This window comes from Abramis brama (genome assembly GCF_963993115.1).
Source record: "Abramis brama genome assembly, chromosome: 9".
Lineage (NCBI taxonomy): Eukaryota > Metazoa > Chordata > Actinopteri > Cypriniformes > Leuciscidae > Abramis > Abramis brama.
In genome coordinates this window covers 24,074,001-24,092,592 of record NC_139971.1, presented here as the reverse complement: position 1 = coordinate 24,092,592, position 18,592 = coordinate 24,074,001, and the positions used below count along the sequence as shown (strand labels likewise).

Sequence of the window (18,592 nt, the reverse complement as noted above, 5' to 3'; positions counted from 1 at the left end):
AGTAACTGACGGATGAAGCAGATGAAAAAGCGAAGCAGACGAGGGAGAAATCGTTTTTAGCTTCGAGGAAGCCGCTTTGTGTCGTTTGTGTACGAGAGACCCAATGAGTTCCATCAAGACTCTTCTGGCTGGATCTGTTTCTTTTGGTTTCTTACACTTTCTGACTCTGTTTCATTGTGAACCCACTAGGCAGTTTGATTATATAGCCTACTGTGTTTAAAAAAAAAAAATGTAAATGATTACCCCTCAAATTGCGCAAATTGAAAATACGCCCAGTAGAAACGTGTCAATTTTGCAAAAAACATATATTGCAAAAAAATCGCATTTACAGGTCACCTGGTGTATGTAAAAGTCGATCATTCTTTAAAGAAGGTGCAATATTTTTGGAAGAAGACGAGACAGAGTTCTTTATTAAACTCAAAAGAATTACGGAAATACTGGATTCTAAACAACAAAGAAATGCCACAATTTATCAAGACCAGATAGGAGGGAGAAACCCTCAGAAACACCTCATATGAGCCGCTCCCAAGTATAAGGGGCTGTGGAATTGTATTTAATATCTAATATTTATAATATATTTATTAATGTGAATATCATTTTGTACTGTTGACAGAATGATCTTTTGGTTTGTGACCATCAAGTTTGGAATACAAAGAAGATAAACAAATTATATTAGTGTGAATTAAAGGGTTAGTTCACCCCAAAATGAATAAAATTGTCATTCCAAACCCATTTCTTCATCTTTGAAACACAAATGAAGATCTTTTAAATGAAATCTCAGAGATTTCTGTCTCTCCATTGACAGTCCATGCAACTACCACGTAAAAAAGTTCATAAAGAGATCGTAAAACTAAATCCATGTAAATTGAGCGGTTTAGTCCACATTTTCTGAAGAGAAACGATCACTTTATATGATGAACAGATTGAATTTAACTTAATTATTGAATCAAACTTTTTTAGAAAAAGTGGTAGTTGCGTAGCTGTCTATGGACGGACAGAAATCTCTCAGATTTTATTAAAAATATCTTCATTTGTGTTTCAAAGATGAACTAAAGTCTTGAGACTTGAGGGTGAGTAAATGATTGGGTGAACTATCCCTTTAAAGGTTTAATTTACTGGTTTATCTAAAAATCGACATTATTAAATCAGTTAAAATACATTGTGGCATATAGTGAAGTCAAATTAGATTTTGGTTATCGTAAGCTGATGCTTTCCTCATGTTGGCAGTTTGAGTTATCCAGTGTGTTTTCTACATAAGATCTGACCTGAGCATTAACACTATTGTCCAAATGTACAGAAATCACTCTCTCCATCATTCTTTAATGAATGAGCTTTTGTTTTACAAACGTCGACACACACACACACACACACTCAAGCTCTCAAAGGCCTTAATGAAATTGAGTCTCCTTGCATCCTGAATCTCAAGGCTAATTTGATCAGAGAGGTATTTCATGAAAAGCCTTTTCATCCTTTCTGCAACATTCTCAAGAACCAAAACACATCTGCTCACTGATTTCAGACCAGATCGAGCCTCGATCACACGTGGACAATAAATATGTGGTGTATTGATGTATTAATGTGTTTCAGGTTGATTAAGGTGATAGTTTTAGAAAATTTTGTCATTTACTCACCCCTATGTCATTCAAACCTGTATGACTTTCTTCTGTGTAACACAAAAGAAGATATTTTGAAGAATGTTTCAGTGTTTTTCTGTCCTTACAATGAAACTCAATGAACAAAAAACTATTGTTTTGGACCCCATTGACTTTCATTGTATGGACAAAAACAGATGAAACCATGTTAACGTTTTGGGTGAACTATCCCTTTAAGTATTAATCTGAGGAAAATGTCTGATATTTAGATTATGACCAGTAGTAACGAAAAAAATACTTTTCCTTAATAAACATAAACACAATAAACATAGTTACATTTAAAATGCATAAAGGTGTCATGCATAAAGATGCATTAAATTGATCAAAAGTGACCGTAAAGATATTTATAATGTTACAAAAGTAAATTTCTATTTGAAAAAATCTGTTATTTTAAACTTTCTATTTGTCAAAGAATCCTGAAAAAACAAATATCAAGGTTTCCACAAAAGCACAACTGATTTCAACATTGATAATAAGTAGAAATGTTTCTTGAGCAGCAAATCAAGCATATTAGAATGATTTCTGAAGGATCATGTGACACTAAAGACTCGAGTAATTCTGAAAATTCAGCTTTGCATCACAGGATGGAATATATTACATTTTAAAATGTATTAAAATAGAAAATGGTTCCTTTAAATTGTAGTAATATTTCACAATATTGTTTTTACCACAGGAAAATGTTCCTCAAAACAAAGCTATCAGAAGACTTTTGTATATTATATTACTTTTAGGCTGGTTTCATGATGTTTATTTAGGTAATTATGATGGTTCAATTCCCTAAACATTTATGAGAAGTTGTAATAGTGATTTTGCAAGCACCACCAACTAACACCATGAATCTGTATGATAACTCTTTTCCCTGATGTCTTTTAGAGCAGTAGAACAATAGGAGCGAGAGGGGCCCAGACATGCCTTCTATCCTAGAGATTTTGTGTGTGTGTGTGCTTGTGTGTGTTTGTTTAGTGGAAAAAAGCAGATGACGTTGATCTGGGAAGAAAAATGGCACAAATTCCTGGAGATTTCAGGCCGTGCCTTGAGGATGCAGGCATTAGAACACAAGAGACCGATTCAAATGAGAAAAGCGAGCCAGTTTGTGATGTTATAGAGCATGATGGGTGTTTTTCTGAAGGGGATGAAGGAATTTGAGGAGGCATGTGAGAGCAGGAGGTGCTCATAAAGGAAGGAGGAGGAGGAGACCTGTAATGCTCGACTCCAGCAGCGTCCCACGGAGTTCACATTCTCTCATGCTCACTTTAACACAGTCATGTTCTCCCACCCAAACGTTCATAAGCAAATTCAACCGTGCACGTTTATGAATTCTTAAAGAGAGCAAGCAAGCCAAATGTTTTAAAGTGGAACGCTTCACACACACTCCAGAATGTTACGAAAACATGCAGGTCACATTTCACCATAAAATGAATGGAAAAAGTTTTACAGGAGAAAATTAACCCTATTTTAGGAATTTCTTTTGCATTAAAACAATTTTAATATTTCCCCCTAAATACATTTTTCTGTAATGCATATACCTATTTATGATAATGTTTTACTTAAATTGTGAAATATCTTTGCTTTACACTGATATTAATGAGAATTTATTTGCTTAATTGCCATGAAAATAATGTCACAATGTACACAACTGTTCAAAAGTGACAGTAAATGCATTTGTGACAAACAAAACTGATGTTTTTAACATTAGCCTAAGAATAATACATTTTAAAATATATTCATATAGAAAACCGTTATTAAAAATGTATTTAACTATTTTACAATATTACTGTTTTTTGATCAATAAAATGAAGCCTTATATGAAAGCATAAGATATTTCTTTCAAAAATCTTACCAACCTCAAAATTTGGATGGACTTGTAAAAAAAATGCAATGTCCTCAATTGGCTTTTTCTTCTTGAAGAAAAATGTTAATTATTTCTTTTGATTTTAGAGTGAAATATTACACAGGCATGTTCATGTCTGGTTTTGTGAGATTTACCTAAGGAGGAGAGACACACACACACACACACACACACACTAACACACACACTAACACACACACTAACACACACACACTAACACACACACTAACACACACTAACACACACACTAACACACACACACACACACACACACACACTAACACACACACACACACTTGGCCCTCTGTGTTGTGTTGTGGGGAGATTACATCAGTTTCACACCCAAACAATCACTAATTGGAAAAGCTGGTAGTGAAACACAAGGCCTTGACCTCTCCGACCTCTTCATCTCCTCTCACCAATAGCTCAAACGCCTCCGACATTCCTAATTAGATCGAAAACTCTCCTCCTAATGGCCATCGATTCTTTTATCTTTCGCTCTATCTCATCTCTGAGTCTCTCCTTCCTTTTGTCTTGTCCTGCTGTTGTGCTTTGTTTTTATTCCCTAGACTGAACTCTCCCACACTCCTGTTCTTGATGGTGTTTAAGTCAACGGTCTGTATTTCTATTTTTCATGCTTTGAGTTTGTGAATTAGATCAATAACAATATGTATTAAAGTTCAGTGTGTGTGTTGTTTTGTAGCATTTGCTTTCTAGTGATCAGATGCACCATTTTCACCTGCTAGGTGATGAAACGGATTAAAAAATAATAATACAAGAGGGATCAGAGTCATATCTAGAGACTTGGTCACAGGACTCTTTGGCATGGATAGTGCAAGTAGATGGTTATGATTTATTATTGTATTAGGTTGTAAAATTTCAAGCCCAGAAATAGTTAACTTAATCTTTCTTGGAAAACGAAACCACGTCATTCAAGGTTTACTGACCTCTGGATTAGTTTTATCTGTTTATGACTTACACACACACACACACACACACGTCACTGTCCCATCTGTATGGTTTGACTGTGTTTATGACTGTTTTATTTCTTTTTAGGAAGTAATTAGTCAGTTAGCATTTAGTGTACACAGATTTGTATGAAAACTCTCATCATGCAACCAATGCACAGCATCCCTAAAATTATATAAAAATCATTCATAAAAATGTCTGGATATCATTGCATCATGCCAACCCAAGTGTTGAGTTGGTATTGTTGGGACACACCTCTTAATTATTGAATTGAGGTGTTTCAATTACACCCATTGCCACAGGTGTATAAAATCAAACACCTAGCCATGCAGTCTGCACTTACAAATACTTGTGGGGATTCTGGGGGGGGAAAGGGTTGTTCTAAAGAGATCAGTGAATTCAAGCATGCTACTGTAATAGGATGCCACCTTTGCAATAAGTCAGATCATGAAATTTCATCCCTGCTAGATATGCCACGGCCAACTGTAAGTGCTAGTATTTGAATGTGGAAGTATTTAGGAACAGCAGCAAAAGTTACAGAGCGGGGTAAATGAGTGCTGAGGCACATGGTGCGTAAAAGTCGCCAACGCTCTGCTGATTTCATAGCTGAAGAGTTCCAAACTTTCACTGGCATTGATATCAGCACAAAAACTGTGCGGCGGGACCTTCATGGAATGGGTTGTTCATGGAGTGTCAAATGGAGTGGTGTAAATCACACCGCCACCGGACTCTGGAGCAGAAATGTGTTCTGTGGAGTGACGAATTACGCTTCTCGCTCTGTTTGTCAGCCTGGTGGGCAAGTCTGGGTTTGGCAGATGCCAGGAGAGCATTACCTGTCTGAATTCTTTTGGGCCAACTGTAAAGTTTGGACTGGTGGAGGCGGGATAATGGTATGAGGCTGTTTTTCCCATAATTCCAGTGAAGGGAATTCTTAATGTTTCAGCATACCAAGACATTTTGGACAATGCTGTGCTTCCAACTAGGGATGTGCCAGAATCCGAATACCTTATTTGTAAAGGCATGGATAATGGCTTCAAAATGAATAACGAATTGTACCGAATAATAGAAAAAACATTCGCCTGACGCTGTTTGCTGGATAGCATAGCTCGATATTATACATAAAACTTATACAATAATGAGTGTGTGAAGTGAATGAGTATAAACTCTATGAGTGAAATGAGCGCCAATCAAATAGCTGCGTTGCCGTCTCTCTGCATCTCTCAGAAATCAGAGCTTGGCAAGAGTAGTATCAACTAAATACTACATCATACACTTTTTCTACTGTTTGATATGTCTATTTAAATGATTTAAACCTTGTACTATATGATACACGAATGAAATGAGCACAGCATGATCTCAAATCAAGCTGTCAATCATAGCCGCATTGCTATCTCTGCGCGTCTGTCAAGAGTAATATAACTAAAGCTGGGCACACACTACAAGATATATTCAAGGCAATTTTGGACCGATTTCTCCCCTTCCGACAATCCAATGATCCCTATGATCTTGATGGTTCTACAGATTATTTTATCAGATTTTTCTGTGGTGTGAGGTGTGTTAAGAGTGACTGAATCTGCTCGGAAGAACGTCGATGTGTAGCAGCGGCTTTACCATAACAAGAATAGCATTGTACAGTGAGACATTTAAGATTATTAACAAGTCATTACTTTTACAAATAATTGTAATGAAAATGATTCCTATCAATATATTTTTAAATTCCTAGTAATTTATTATCTATTTTGACATTCCATATTTTTATCACGTGCTAGTGTCACTGTCAATTGCAATTTCGAGAGCAAATCCTGCTTTTATATGAAGATGTCACTTCCAAAACTTTGCAGTGTGTAATTGGCCATCGGCCCTTTTATCAGCATGAAAAACAATACTTTTATTCAATGGATTAGAGCTATATAGCCTGGAAAGGGCGAAAGAGCGCTCACTTTACAATCTCTAAAAAGCTGTCACTCATCTCAGTTCGCGATTTCACAACCTATAAGATAAAAGACCTCTGCTGCATCTGTGTGCGTTTGTAGTTTTTTAGGAGATTCCTGCTTTTACAGCTTGACTCCAAGCATTCAAATTCCACAGGTCTGCCTTGTGTGTATCCGCACTAAACAACCTCTGCTGAAAGTGCCATTCTGCCCACCAGTGTTCTGCTCGCAGTAAATGCAACACTTGTGTGTCTGAATGCTTCTTTTATAAATCATCAACATTACGATCAACTTTTTTTTTCTTTTTTTTTGTCCTTTTCTGAAAGTGTTGCTGTGCAGTTTAGGTGTTCAAGTTGGTCGGTTAATACTTGGCATTAGGGGTTTGTTGAAATGAGCTTCCAAGAGGAATCGTTATCGTTCAAAATATAATAATCAAATTAGCTCATAACATTCACCTTCTAATTGCAATCATTGATTTAATCATTTAACTGCCGTTCAATCCTGGAGGACTGAAAGGGGTTTCCAAGGACACTGCTGGGTTTTTCCCAGCTGTAGACAGACGCTCCGACCTGTTGGTCCCAGAGGAAGATCTGTCATCAGACATCCATGGCTCCTCAGGCTGAGATGCTGCTTTGTAATTAGCCACTCTGAGGTTTGCTGTAATTATTGACTTAGACTCGTATCTTAACCCATTTCCTCTTCCTGTGGATGTCTCCTCTTCCATCCCCATTCTCTTTGTTTCTTATTATATTTGTAAATGTAGTGTTCAGAATGCTGTACTACATACTATTTTTGTAAAAGTGTTATGGAGTAATTTGCAAAAATGCAAATAAACCATATTGTGTACACTGGCAGTCAATTTTCTTATGCTCACCAAGGCTGCATTTATTTGATGAAACAGTGCAATAAAAACAGTAATATTGTGAAATATTATTGCAATTTAAAGTAGCCTAACAGTTTTCTACTTGAATATATTTTAAAATGTAATTTATATCTGTGATTGAAAAGCTGAATTTTCATTACTCCTGTCATCAGTCACGTGATGCTTCAGAAATCTATTTCTATTCATAGATAGAACATCATTTATTTGAAATAGAAATCTTTTGTTGCATTATAAATGAATTGACTGCCACCTTTGATCAATTTAATGCATCCTTGCTGAAAAAACTAAATCTCATTGACTCAAACCTTTGAACACTGGTGTACACCAGGTTTGGCTGCGTAGCTCACAGAGGAGACAAATTGGTAGACGTGACCTCAAGGCCAAGTGACCTCTGACCCTTGCTATGCTGTTTCCTATGTAGGTCAGTCGTGGCAAAGAGTTTAACATCTGGAGTTCACATGCTCCACTGTCTGAATGCAGCGGCTTCTCGTGGATCGTACTTCCTGCCTAGTAGCAACCAGCTCTTACCCCACACACGGAGTCTGTTAACCCTTTGACACAAGATGCCGCCTTCTGTTACCACTCTGTAGTTGTGGATGTCACCTTAAGTATCCTGTGCAAAGTCTATAAAAAGACAGTTATTAATAGTAAACATTAACACACCATGTTCATTCATTGCCAAAAGCGTTTGTTTATATGTAATGTTAGTATTTTTTATGTTTATATATTTTGTTTATATTTATTTATATAACTATATTAAAGGGGTCGTGATATGAGAAATCAAATTTGCCTTGATCTTTTGACATATAAGTATTTGTACCATTAAAACAAGTTTCATAGCTTAAAACATCCTCCTCATTATAAACAAAGCTTTTATTTAATCAAGATCCAAAAGCTTTTTTGCAGCATCTGTGACGTCACACGGGCAAGTACATTTGCATTTGACTGCTCCAGTCCAGAGCAAGACATCGGCAAATAGTTATACATCATCACACTATAAGCCCTGCCCACTGGCATGCAGTTGCTTAGCGTCGGACATTTGGTTACACTGGATGTGAGTGTCGCATCAAAAGCAAATAGAAGCCATTATAATCACAGATGCTGTCTACACTGAATAGCCTACAGTATATACAGATGCGCGTTCATACTCCACGTGTTTGAGTCTGTTGACAACAGGACAAATGGAAGAGTGAAAGAACGTTCGCTTAGATGCGTCGTTTAAACCGCTTGTTTGCGTCTCTGTAGACATCAGAAGGATCCCAGCGTTGGAAATAAGTGGATGGATTATTTTAATGTCATCCCGGATCGCGTCGGAGGATTATATGTTTGTTCGGAGCATTTTATATTGTAAATTGTCTGTAATTGTATGTATTTATTGTATTTATTGTCTGTAAATAATGGTTTTATATGGAAAATGTTTTCAAAACAGGTACTTAAAACGTTGATACCGTTTTTTTGTGTCTGTGTGTGTGAAAAACGTAATACTATAACTATAAGTGAACTTCAAGGAATTAATTAAAATGATTTTAAAAAATCCATTTCATGACCTTTAATGCAAATATATAAACATTATTTATATATTTTCTTTTGCATTCAAAGTCGTCTTGCAGTGTTTTGTGAAATTAAAGATGAAATGGAATGTTAATTGTCCATGAAAATTGACAAAAGATATTCATTTCAAAATTATTCACACCAATGTGTGAAAAGTTCATCATCCAGGAGTCTAAAGGAGTCCGTTATAATGCAGCTTTGTGACAAAAATTCATGCAGAATGGTGAATAGGCATTTAGTCAGACGATATGTATGTGGGGAGGATTATGATGAAGCAGTAAAAGATGATACATTTTTTACAAAAAAGGTGTTCTTGCAGCAGAAAGAGGATGTGTGGTAACACCTGCTCTTCACAGATGTGTGTGTGGTTGTGCGTATGTGTCTCTGTCTGTCACTGTGTGTATATATGTGTGATCTGATGTGCATTTCCATTTATAGATGCCACTTTTGTAAATATCGACCGGCTAAAAGCGTCTCCTTTTCTTATAATAAACACATTTACAGTTAGTAGAGAGACAGCTCTCAGGCGCTTTTATTACAGAAAAATTGTACAGTTCATCAAAATAAACAAATGTCCTGGTAGTTTGGCATGTGTCCTTGCTGTTCAAGAAGTGAGGAAAAGTTCTATGGCATGTAGAAGGTTGTTCCAGTGTAGGGGATCTGGCAGACATTAGGCCTGGCTGTGTCTCGCTGTACTGGACCTCAAGGTCACCCTGTGAAGGCTCTCACGAAACCAGTTTCACCCCAGGAGAAGTGTGATGGTGACTTTATTGCAATGCAGTTAGCACCAGGTGCATCATGATTTTCATTTTCACAGCCCTCCTCTTGACCACACACTCCTGGGATGTCTATCGTTCTGTTCTCTAGTTCTCTATGCACATTTCACAAATTAATATTACATGTTTTGTCTCTTAGAAATGCACATTTCACAGTTGCTTGAGTTGTGATGCAGATGTAAATTTGCATCAGTATTTTAGTCACGGATCAGATCAGTATTTATGAAAAACAGTAGCAAAAATACATTTAGTACAATACAAATGCACAAGAACGGCAATAGCTTAATAACAAACAATTCTGTAATTATATTCCATTACTCCTTTGCATCTACATTAATAATGATACAATTCTATATGAATATCCCACATTTGCGGTTTGTTTCCATTGTTGCAGTTTGTGTTACTACAGTAAATCCATGTTAAATGTTTGTGATTTGTGGATTGAAAGGCCATCTAACTGTGTCATTGTGGCACAATGTTTCTCTTGTTTTCCGCGAGTTGTGAGAATGTCAGTGCTGTTTCATTTGGCTTTAAACTGGTTTAAATCATGAGGCATATGATTCGTTTATATGGGAGAACACTGCGGCAAACTCTAACGCTTTTCACTGGATCTGACAGCGATGTTTAGTGGTCGCCTGATTGAGACGGACAGTGAGTAAATGCATTTCGCCCTGAGCTCACGCTGCATTGTCTTTTTTGAGCTGTGTGGCGTGGTTCAAATGAGTAGCTCTATTTCGTTACACTTTTGGCGCATTTGCCACGTAATGTTTCTCATACGCAACAGAAATAGCAGCACTTATCAGTTAGGCAAATTGGTACTGGTGCCTGTGTGACGGTCTGCCAGAAGTGTTTGCAGCATTATTTGCATAGTGCATTAAGATTATATCGAAGATTTAGCAAACTTTTGTTATAATTTTAAAGAGGAAAATCATATTGCAATAATTATTGTTATCGTTTTATCGCCCAGCCCTAGCATGCGTAAATTAATGTAAATAAAGTATTTAATCGTCTTCGAACTCTAATTACTTAAGTTTTCATGCACTTAAGAGATGAAAGATAATTACAAACAGAATCTATTTCAAAAAGTCAAAAAATAAGGCTTTGCATACTGTATGCACACTTGCTCTATTTCTCTGACAGCTTGTGGGACTTATGAAGAGATTTCTGTTGTTTTTTCCAGTGTATTCTGAAAATTTCTAGGAAGCGAATGTGTCAGTGTGCTGAAAGGATTTTGACACTGGGAGACAGCCCTAGAAATGGTTGACTGCCTGGGCAGTGCATTTGCGAACAAGGGAGCTGATTGAGACACAGCCCATGGCTGCATCCCTATTCACATATATCTGCTGTGCAGTAAAAAATATTTTTCACTGTCGATTGGAAAGTACATACTTGTAAGTACATAGTAAGAGAATTTGGCAGTATTTGGAGTGTCATAAAAATGCATCTTGCATGAATGCATACTTAAGACAAGAATACCAGAAATTGTATTTCACTGAGGCACCTTTGGCATATTGTTTAAAATCTGACTTTATAAAAAATACTTAAAGGCTACACTTTATTGTGTTAATGTGTATATTAATATTAAAGTCCATTCCAAAGGGAGTTATTCTCTATATCATTAATCACTGTTTCTGAACTCCCTGAAACGCCTCAGTTGTATTCTTGAGGTTTCTTCCGGGAACAAACACGTCAAAATATCCCTCATAATTCCCTCCCATGGCATACGCAAAATAAAGAGTGCGAGGCCTGGTTGAGTTGCATTAGTAGAGTGTGGAAACTCATGGTTTCCCAAACATGCTCAAATCGTTTGACCAATCACCAAACACACTGGTCCAGCCGACCAATCAGAGCAGAGAAATTGCCCTTTTCAGGAGGAGGGGCTGCATAGAGACTGTTTCTTTTTTTTTTAAGCATTAAAATCTATTCTAGGAGACTCCAAAAACAAAATTAAGACTTTGGAAAAGGGCATAATCAACATTTTCTCACCCTCAAGTTCCAAACCTGTATGAATTTCTTTCTTCTTCTGAACACAAAAGAAGATATTTTGAAGAATATCGATGGACTCCATTGACTTCCATAGTATTTTTTTTTCCATACTATGGAACTCAATGGGGGCCGATCAACTGTTCGGTTACCCACATTCTTCAAAATATCTTATTTTTGTGTTCAGCAGAAGAAAGAAATTCATAACGGTTTGGGACAACTTAAGGGTGTGTAAATGATGACAGAATTTAAACTTTTGGGTGAACAATTTAAATAATGCTGTGATATCAAAATTGTAATTTCCTTGGCATTGATATCGACTATTGACTTTTTGTATAGTGGATTGGGATGTAGTGCAGATGTGCAGCAGATACCGGTGTCTTCAAAGAAGCCTTTACAGCAGCCATGAACTAGGATGAATTGTTGTGTTCGCTGGCCAGTAGACCCTCGGAAAGTGAAAAGTGATGAGCAAGCATGTGTGACATACCACACGAAACCTCTTCGCCCATAAACTATGGCGCTATGTAAGCATCTCGCCCTGTTTTGATAGGACGCTGGGTCTGGGCCACAGAGGGGTCCTGTAGTTTGGTTTCCTTTGGAAGTATTTCTGCGGGGAGGGGGAGGTGCGGAAATTCCTGTCTTGCATAAAAGCAATGTCGCCGAGTCCACATACACACACGCACTAATCCCATAAACACAAACCGGCCCCCATAGGATAAGACCGAACCCGCTGTGACATTCCTCCAGCATTTTCAGGCACGCATGCAATGAGTTTAACTGATTTGAAATTGAAATCATGGGATGGAATGATGGGAAAAGGAATTAGAGTCAGTAGAGCGAGGAAAAACAAAACAGTAACTTGATGTTTTTTTTGTCAGCTTGACTCAGACTGTACTCATTTGTAATGCAGTGTAAGGACAATGGAAGTGAATGGAGATGGATGCATTGCTCAAACCATCATCTGTCTGGATGCCTCCTTCCCTCTGGCTCGAAAACCAAAGCAGTCATACCAGGAAGAATGTCAAAAACACCATCTCCACAGCCAACTCACAGTCTGATGTGTGAGAATGATGAATAACTCTTGCTGCTCAGAGAGTTTGAGCTTCGAAAATCACAACTGGGATCCTTGTGACCTTACGTTATGATTTAAATTCAGCATGAAACCAACACCGACCCTGTTTACATTCTTTATGCATATTCCTGGTCTGATTGTGAATGTTATTCTAAAAAAATTGGTCTGGGGTTTATTTGGAAATAATTTACACTCTTGCTAGTTTTATTAAATTGCTAGTAAATTTCACAAAAAAATACAAAATAGATGGCAAGTAACATGTTGAATTAAACATGAAATTTTTAAATAGAAAGACGGAAATAGTCTGTTTTGTTTACAGCTTGGAAAAATCATTCTCTCACAGTCTGCATTATTCTAAGAAAAAATGTGTTTTGTTAGCTTGAATCAATCTGTAATAACTTGCAAACAGCTTTATTTTTGCAGGTGACGTCATCTAGGCCCTACATGTTTAACTTAATGCTAGTTAATATAAGCAATAATAGCAAAAACCAAATAGTGTTTCAAGTGGAGAGTAATCCTCCACAATGTTCTGTGGAATTAAATGAACACCTTCATTAAATATTCAGTTTTTCTTTATGCAAATGAAGGCAATCACCTTTTGCAATAGAGTGCTGCAGTGATGACTTATTTTTGTAGGCCAAACCATAAATTAGTATCACACTGGTTCCTTCTTCAAAAAGTTTTCCTTTTAGGATTACCTTTTGAATTATTGCAGAAAATCAACTCTGTTCACGATTCTTACACATTTTGTTCATTTATGACAATATTCTTCACAAATTAACTCAGTTTTTGTGAATTTTGAAGCCTAAATACAGTCAGCATGTAACTGAACTACACCACGGGCGCATGACTTCGTCACCACTTTAAGCTTCTGACAACTCTTCCAGTCTTTATTTAAAAAATTTCCCCTGAAAGCTTGAGTTTGAATAGTTTGTAAGAGCGTGATTACAAACACAACAAGACTATTAAAGCAAACTAGTGAGTAGATGAGTTAACCTGTTCAGCGTGATGTTTATAATGTCTCCGACAACCTCGGTAGTTCCATTTAGCCACTCGTTAGCATCCGTTTTTTTAAAGACAAGTAAAAGCTTTTAAAAAAATCTCAAGACTGCTTTACTGATGTATTTAAGCTTGTTTACCACAGACCTTAGCCTATTTAAATCCTTTTACCAAAAAAACAATAAAAAAAATCTGTTGATTTCTGGACAATGTGAATGCGGAAGTGCTAAAATGCTAACTTTTTGCCTACAAATATACGTCATCATTGCAGCACTCCATAGACTTCAAATATGTAAGCTATGTATGTTTGAGTATATGTATGTATATATGTATGTATGTATGTATGTATATGTATGTAATACTTATTCTATTCTGTTTGAAGGTCTTTAATTGTCTGTTTTTCTTTTTAATTACAGAACTTACAGCCAGAAAAAGGCCACTCTGGAGAGAGACTACGCGCAGGTAAGACTACGGTCTTTGTGTTTCTTGATGATGATGATGGTGATGATGTTTGAGGGATTTTGTGCATCTTTTCACCAAAGTTTAGAGTGTTGATTACAGCCTTGTTGCATTTATTGATATCACACTACAGCCATCGCAAACGCTCAGTGCTCTTTTGGGATCCATCAGAACAATAGAAAATCCATCGCCCACCCTGGTTTATTGCTAATATAGGACCACTGGAAATCTGGTTCTTCCAGCATATCAAGGCATCTCCAGTGTTTGATAAAACTCTCAATAATAGGACTGCACTAATAAGCAAGTGTCTTTTGTTTTTTCAGAGCAGTAAGAATTTGTTAACAGATGCTAATTACTGTGAACCATGGTTGAGTTAAGCAAACACCATGCCAGAAGTCTTGTGTCCTAGTGTTTCAAACTTCTGTCGCCTTTGAATGAAGGAAAGTACACACACAGTTATTGTGCCAAGTAAAGCTTAGCATAGATGAGGTATGATTGTTTTTTAATGAATGCATCCTCAAGTCTTCCATTGGTTGGAGAAATGGAATCAGTGAGCTTCTGTCTTGTAGTGTGCATTAAGATATGTTCACACTGGTGTGAGAAAGTTACGTAACGCAAAATTTGATCAGAGCGGTCACACTGAAACAGATTTCCTGAAATGCAATTTGAATAGGATTTCAAATCACATATGAATGAGCTCAAAATGGATTTGTAAAAAATATGATCAGATTCCAATCAGATATGCACAAAAATCAGATTTGGACTTGACAGTCTGAATGAGGCTTTTAAATGATTTCTGGCATTTTGTTGGATCCTGAATTGTGACCAAATCTTGCTGTTTAAAAGTTGGTTTGTTCCACAAACTCCATGATATAGTGGAGGTTTGCACACATGCATCATGTTGAAGCATGACAAAGGTCAAAGATTTGTTCACAGATGATCAACCCTTGAAATGATTACAGAGTTCAGCTCTTATTACTGAGTTTTAAGGTCACTTCATATTTCACAAGCGCAGTTTTTACATTTATCATGCATTGTGACATTAGACATGATTCTGGCAGATTTTATAGCCAAGATAATGATTTTGTTTTTTATTGCACCTTTAATATCATAGTGCTTGTCAAAAAGACATGCATTCTGATCTCTCCTGGCACTGTTTAAAGTGTATTGCACTTAAAGCTGAAGCATTTCCAGAATGTTTTATAGTTTAATGCAATGTTCTTTAAGTAAACTAAAATAGAATCTTGAGGAAATGTGTCTGGTCTTGGTCGACCTCTGATTGTCCTTCTGTTTGAAGTATGCTTTGCTTTATCTGTGTGCACAAGTGTTAAACTTGAATTACTTCCAAGATAAAACTAGATAGACGGGAGTCATTTTATGCAGCATTCACAGCATAAAGAAACAGGGATGACGTTTGTCGGATGGCATGCAAATGCTACGTCAAAAGAGGTGAATGGATGCACGCTGATCCTGAGATTATATGCCACAGATTATTAACCGTTGGATTAGGAGCTCATATTTTGTGTGCTCATGCACATGGTCTTGTGTGTGTATGTACGGTGGTCCTAAGTAATGTGTAAATGATCTTGGCTCTATTTCAGAGTATTTAGTGCACCACAACACTTAATGAGACAGTATTATAGTGCACATGATGTGACAGCTGTATCAACCTGGAAGATTTCGCTTTAATGTTTATACTGCGGTAAATGTATTTGCATGGCCATGAAGTTCCAAATAAAAAGAGAAAATAATCAAATGAGATGATGTAGCCTACATTACAGTTAGGCTAAGTATTTAATTCACTGGATCATCTTGCACACATTATAATGCTATAAACGCAAATGGCACATGGTCATAATGAAGACGTGCAAACACACGCAACAGATGTATGACACATGGACGAGTATTTGGGCTTTATGACAAACAGTTTGGTAGATTAAGGTTATAATTAAATTGGATCACTTTAAGGGTTTTCTTTATTTCAAAACTGCTTTGTTTTATCAGAAATGCACAAAAACCGCTCATCTGCTTGTGAGTGTTCTAGAAGATAAGGTTCATAGGGACTTGAACTTTGACCCCAAACATTCAGAAAGGTTTGCTTAACCTTCTTTGTGTGACTTGGCACTTTACATAATGGAGTTTCATAACTGAGCTTCTCATATAACATCAGTTTTTGTCTAGTTAATTAGGCAGGTTTTTGTGATGTTGTAAATATTTAACTTGTATTGAATGCCTCAATAGTTTCATCGTTTCTGTTTTACTGAATGACATTTCCCATAATTCACTGGCCTAATGACGAATCCTGAAAACATTTTTTTCTTCATCGCAATTTGAACAATGTCCAAGCTGTATGATATGCAAAATTGCGGATAAGTGCATCCAAAAATCATAGTAGGCTACATTTAAAGGCAGGGTAGGTAGGATTTTTCTAAAAAAAAAAAAAAACATTCCAAATTTGTTTAAACTGTACTCTGAAAAAGAGAGTATAAAAATCGAGTGTCTGTAGACCTCTCACGACTGTTGTAAACACAGCTAATTATTTCCATTCACTCCCACCCCCTCCCTTCTGGGCTCCTTCCAAAGCCACGCCCCCAAAACACATGAACGCGCGACGCCAAACGCTCAGGCTCAGGAAGACGCATTTATTTACCTGAGACGAGTGGAGAGGAAGGAGCGCAGTGCATGCAGTGACATCATGTCAGAATCACATGTAATAAAATACCTAACTTTATCACTATAAATATAAACAAATAAGATGGCTTTTAGTACTCACTATCAAGCTAGCATATCGATACTGGTAAAGTTTAAAATATATTTTGTTTGATTCGGTAACGAGCTATATTTAGGCTATAGGTAACGAGCTATATTTATAAGGCAAAGCTAAAAACAGGTTGCATTGATACACGTTTTTCCATTACCATCAGTTACACTGTGATGAAGGTGAATTTCGTGTAAGAGTCATAACATATACGGTGTTTTGCATGTAAGAGTTTACATGATGAAAACATTGTTGACTCTGATGAGGACTAACGTTACACTCCAGAGACAAGCACCGCATCATCGGTTCGAGGACAGGTCCGGGGTCGAGGGAGAAGCAGAGGAGGTCGTTCAAGAGTGCGGGCAACCAGGGTCCGAGGAAGTAGTTTTTGCCTTGTTTGCCTTCGCTGACTGCATATGCAGGTGCTTTGAATTTTGAATGCTCTTTCTCTGCCATAATTTTACTCTTCGTAGGTTCCGCGCCTCTCTTGCACTCCCCTCAAATCAAACGGGTGCGCGCGCATATGGGCAGATCTAGCAACAGTGGTGGTAGCCTTGGTTGCGAGAGTGAGTGACTGTCGCCCAAACCAATCAATTGTTTCGTCCCGGATGGAAATAATGAGCTGTTTATTGCAGATTAAAAGGTCTACAGTCACTCGATTTTTAAACTCTCTTTTTCAGAGCACTTACATTTTAATTATGTATTGTATTTGGTATATAAAGACAGTTTAAACAAATTTGAAAAAAAGTTTTTTATAAAAATCCTACCTACCTTACCTTTAAAATAGTATGCCTAGACTATGTGCATTTTGAAAATAAGCAGCTCTTTTGAGCTAATATTGTGTATGGAAACCTATTACATACTCAATATGGATTTTCTTAACACCAGTAGGGGTATCAATTTACACAAAATCCCATTATTGATCCTCATTTAAATGAACGATCAATTAAATAATCGTTAACCTTAATATGGCAAGATGCGTCTACTGCAGTGGTGTTCAGCCACTCAAAACACCAGCTTCTTCAAGCTATTTTTTTTTTTTACTCTAAATAATAGGCTAATAGGATTGTATGTGATTTATGATCATGATAAAATTATCATAATGAACATGCAAGGAGAAATTTGTGTTTATGACTAATGTCTTGCGCATCTCATCGCAAAGCCTCCATTGCTAATTCCAAAGCGTCATTTTAGAGCAAGCAACAGAGGCTTGAGACACAGATTGATGGAGAGAGAGAGAGAGAGATTGATAGATTGGTTAATGGTTGAGCATGTGTGGATTACCTGAGTCTGTACAGCTTACAACAGTGTTCGGCAGCAGCGTCTCTACTTGTAGCAAAGCTGTAAGTTTAACTGCTTCAAAAACCGCAACGTTACAACGTCCATACTGAGAAATGTCATGTATTTTTTCAGTTGCAAATTTATTTTATTAATGAAGCCACGGGGCAGCGCTGACGTTTATGTGCGATTGTTTGTTTCCATGTGTGTCTCTGTACTGTTTGTGTGTGTGTTTGTATGGGTAATACATGCGTCCAGGACTTGACATTAACACCCACCAACCCGCCAAATGCGGGTGGATTTCAGCAGTGGCGTGTAACGCAGTCTCTCCTACTAGCCACTTTGGTGGGTTGAATTTTATATCTACATTTTTCAATAGTAGTCTTTTAAAAAGGCATATGAAATAATAAACTGTGTTGTCAAAAATATTAA

The 18,592-nt window shown here is 36.9% G+C and overlaps 1 protein-coding gene across 2 annotated transcripts in view; it reads left to right on the top strand.

The window, feature by feature from the left end:
- fchsd2 (FCH and double SH3 domains 2) overlaps positions 1–18,592 on the top strand; it is a 94,058-nt gene that overhangs the window by 9,887 nt on the left and 65,579 nt on the right. For both annotated transcript variants that reach the window (XM_084125009.1, XM_084125010.1), the window contains exon 3: positions 14,082–14,127. In XM_084125009.1, coding sequence (XP_083981135.1) covers positions 14,082–14,127 — 46 coding nt within the window. The remainder of the gene's footprint in view (positions 1–14,081; positions 14,128–18,592) is intronic.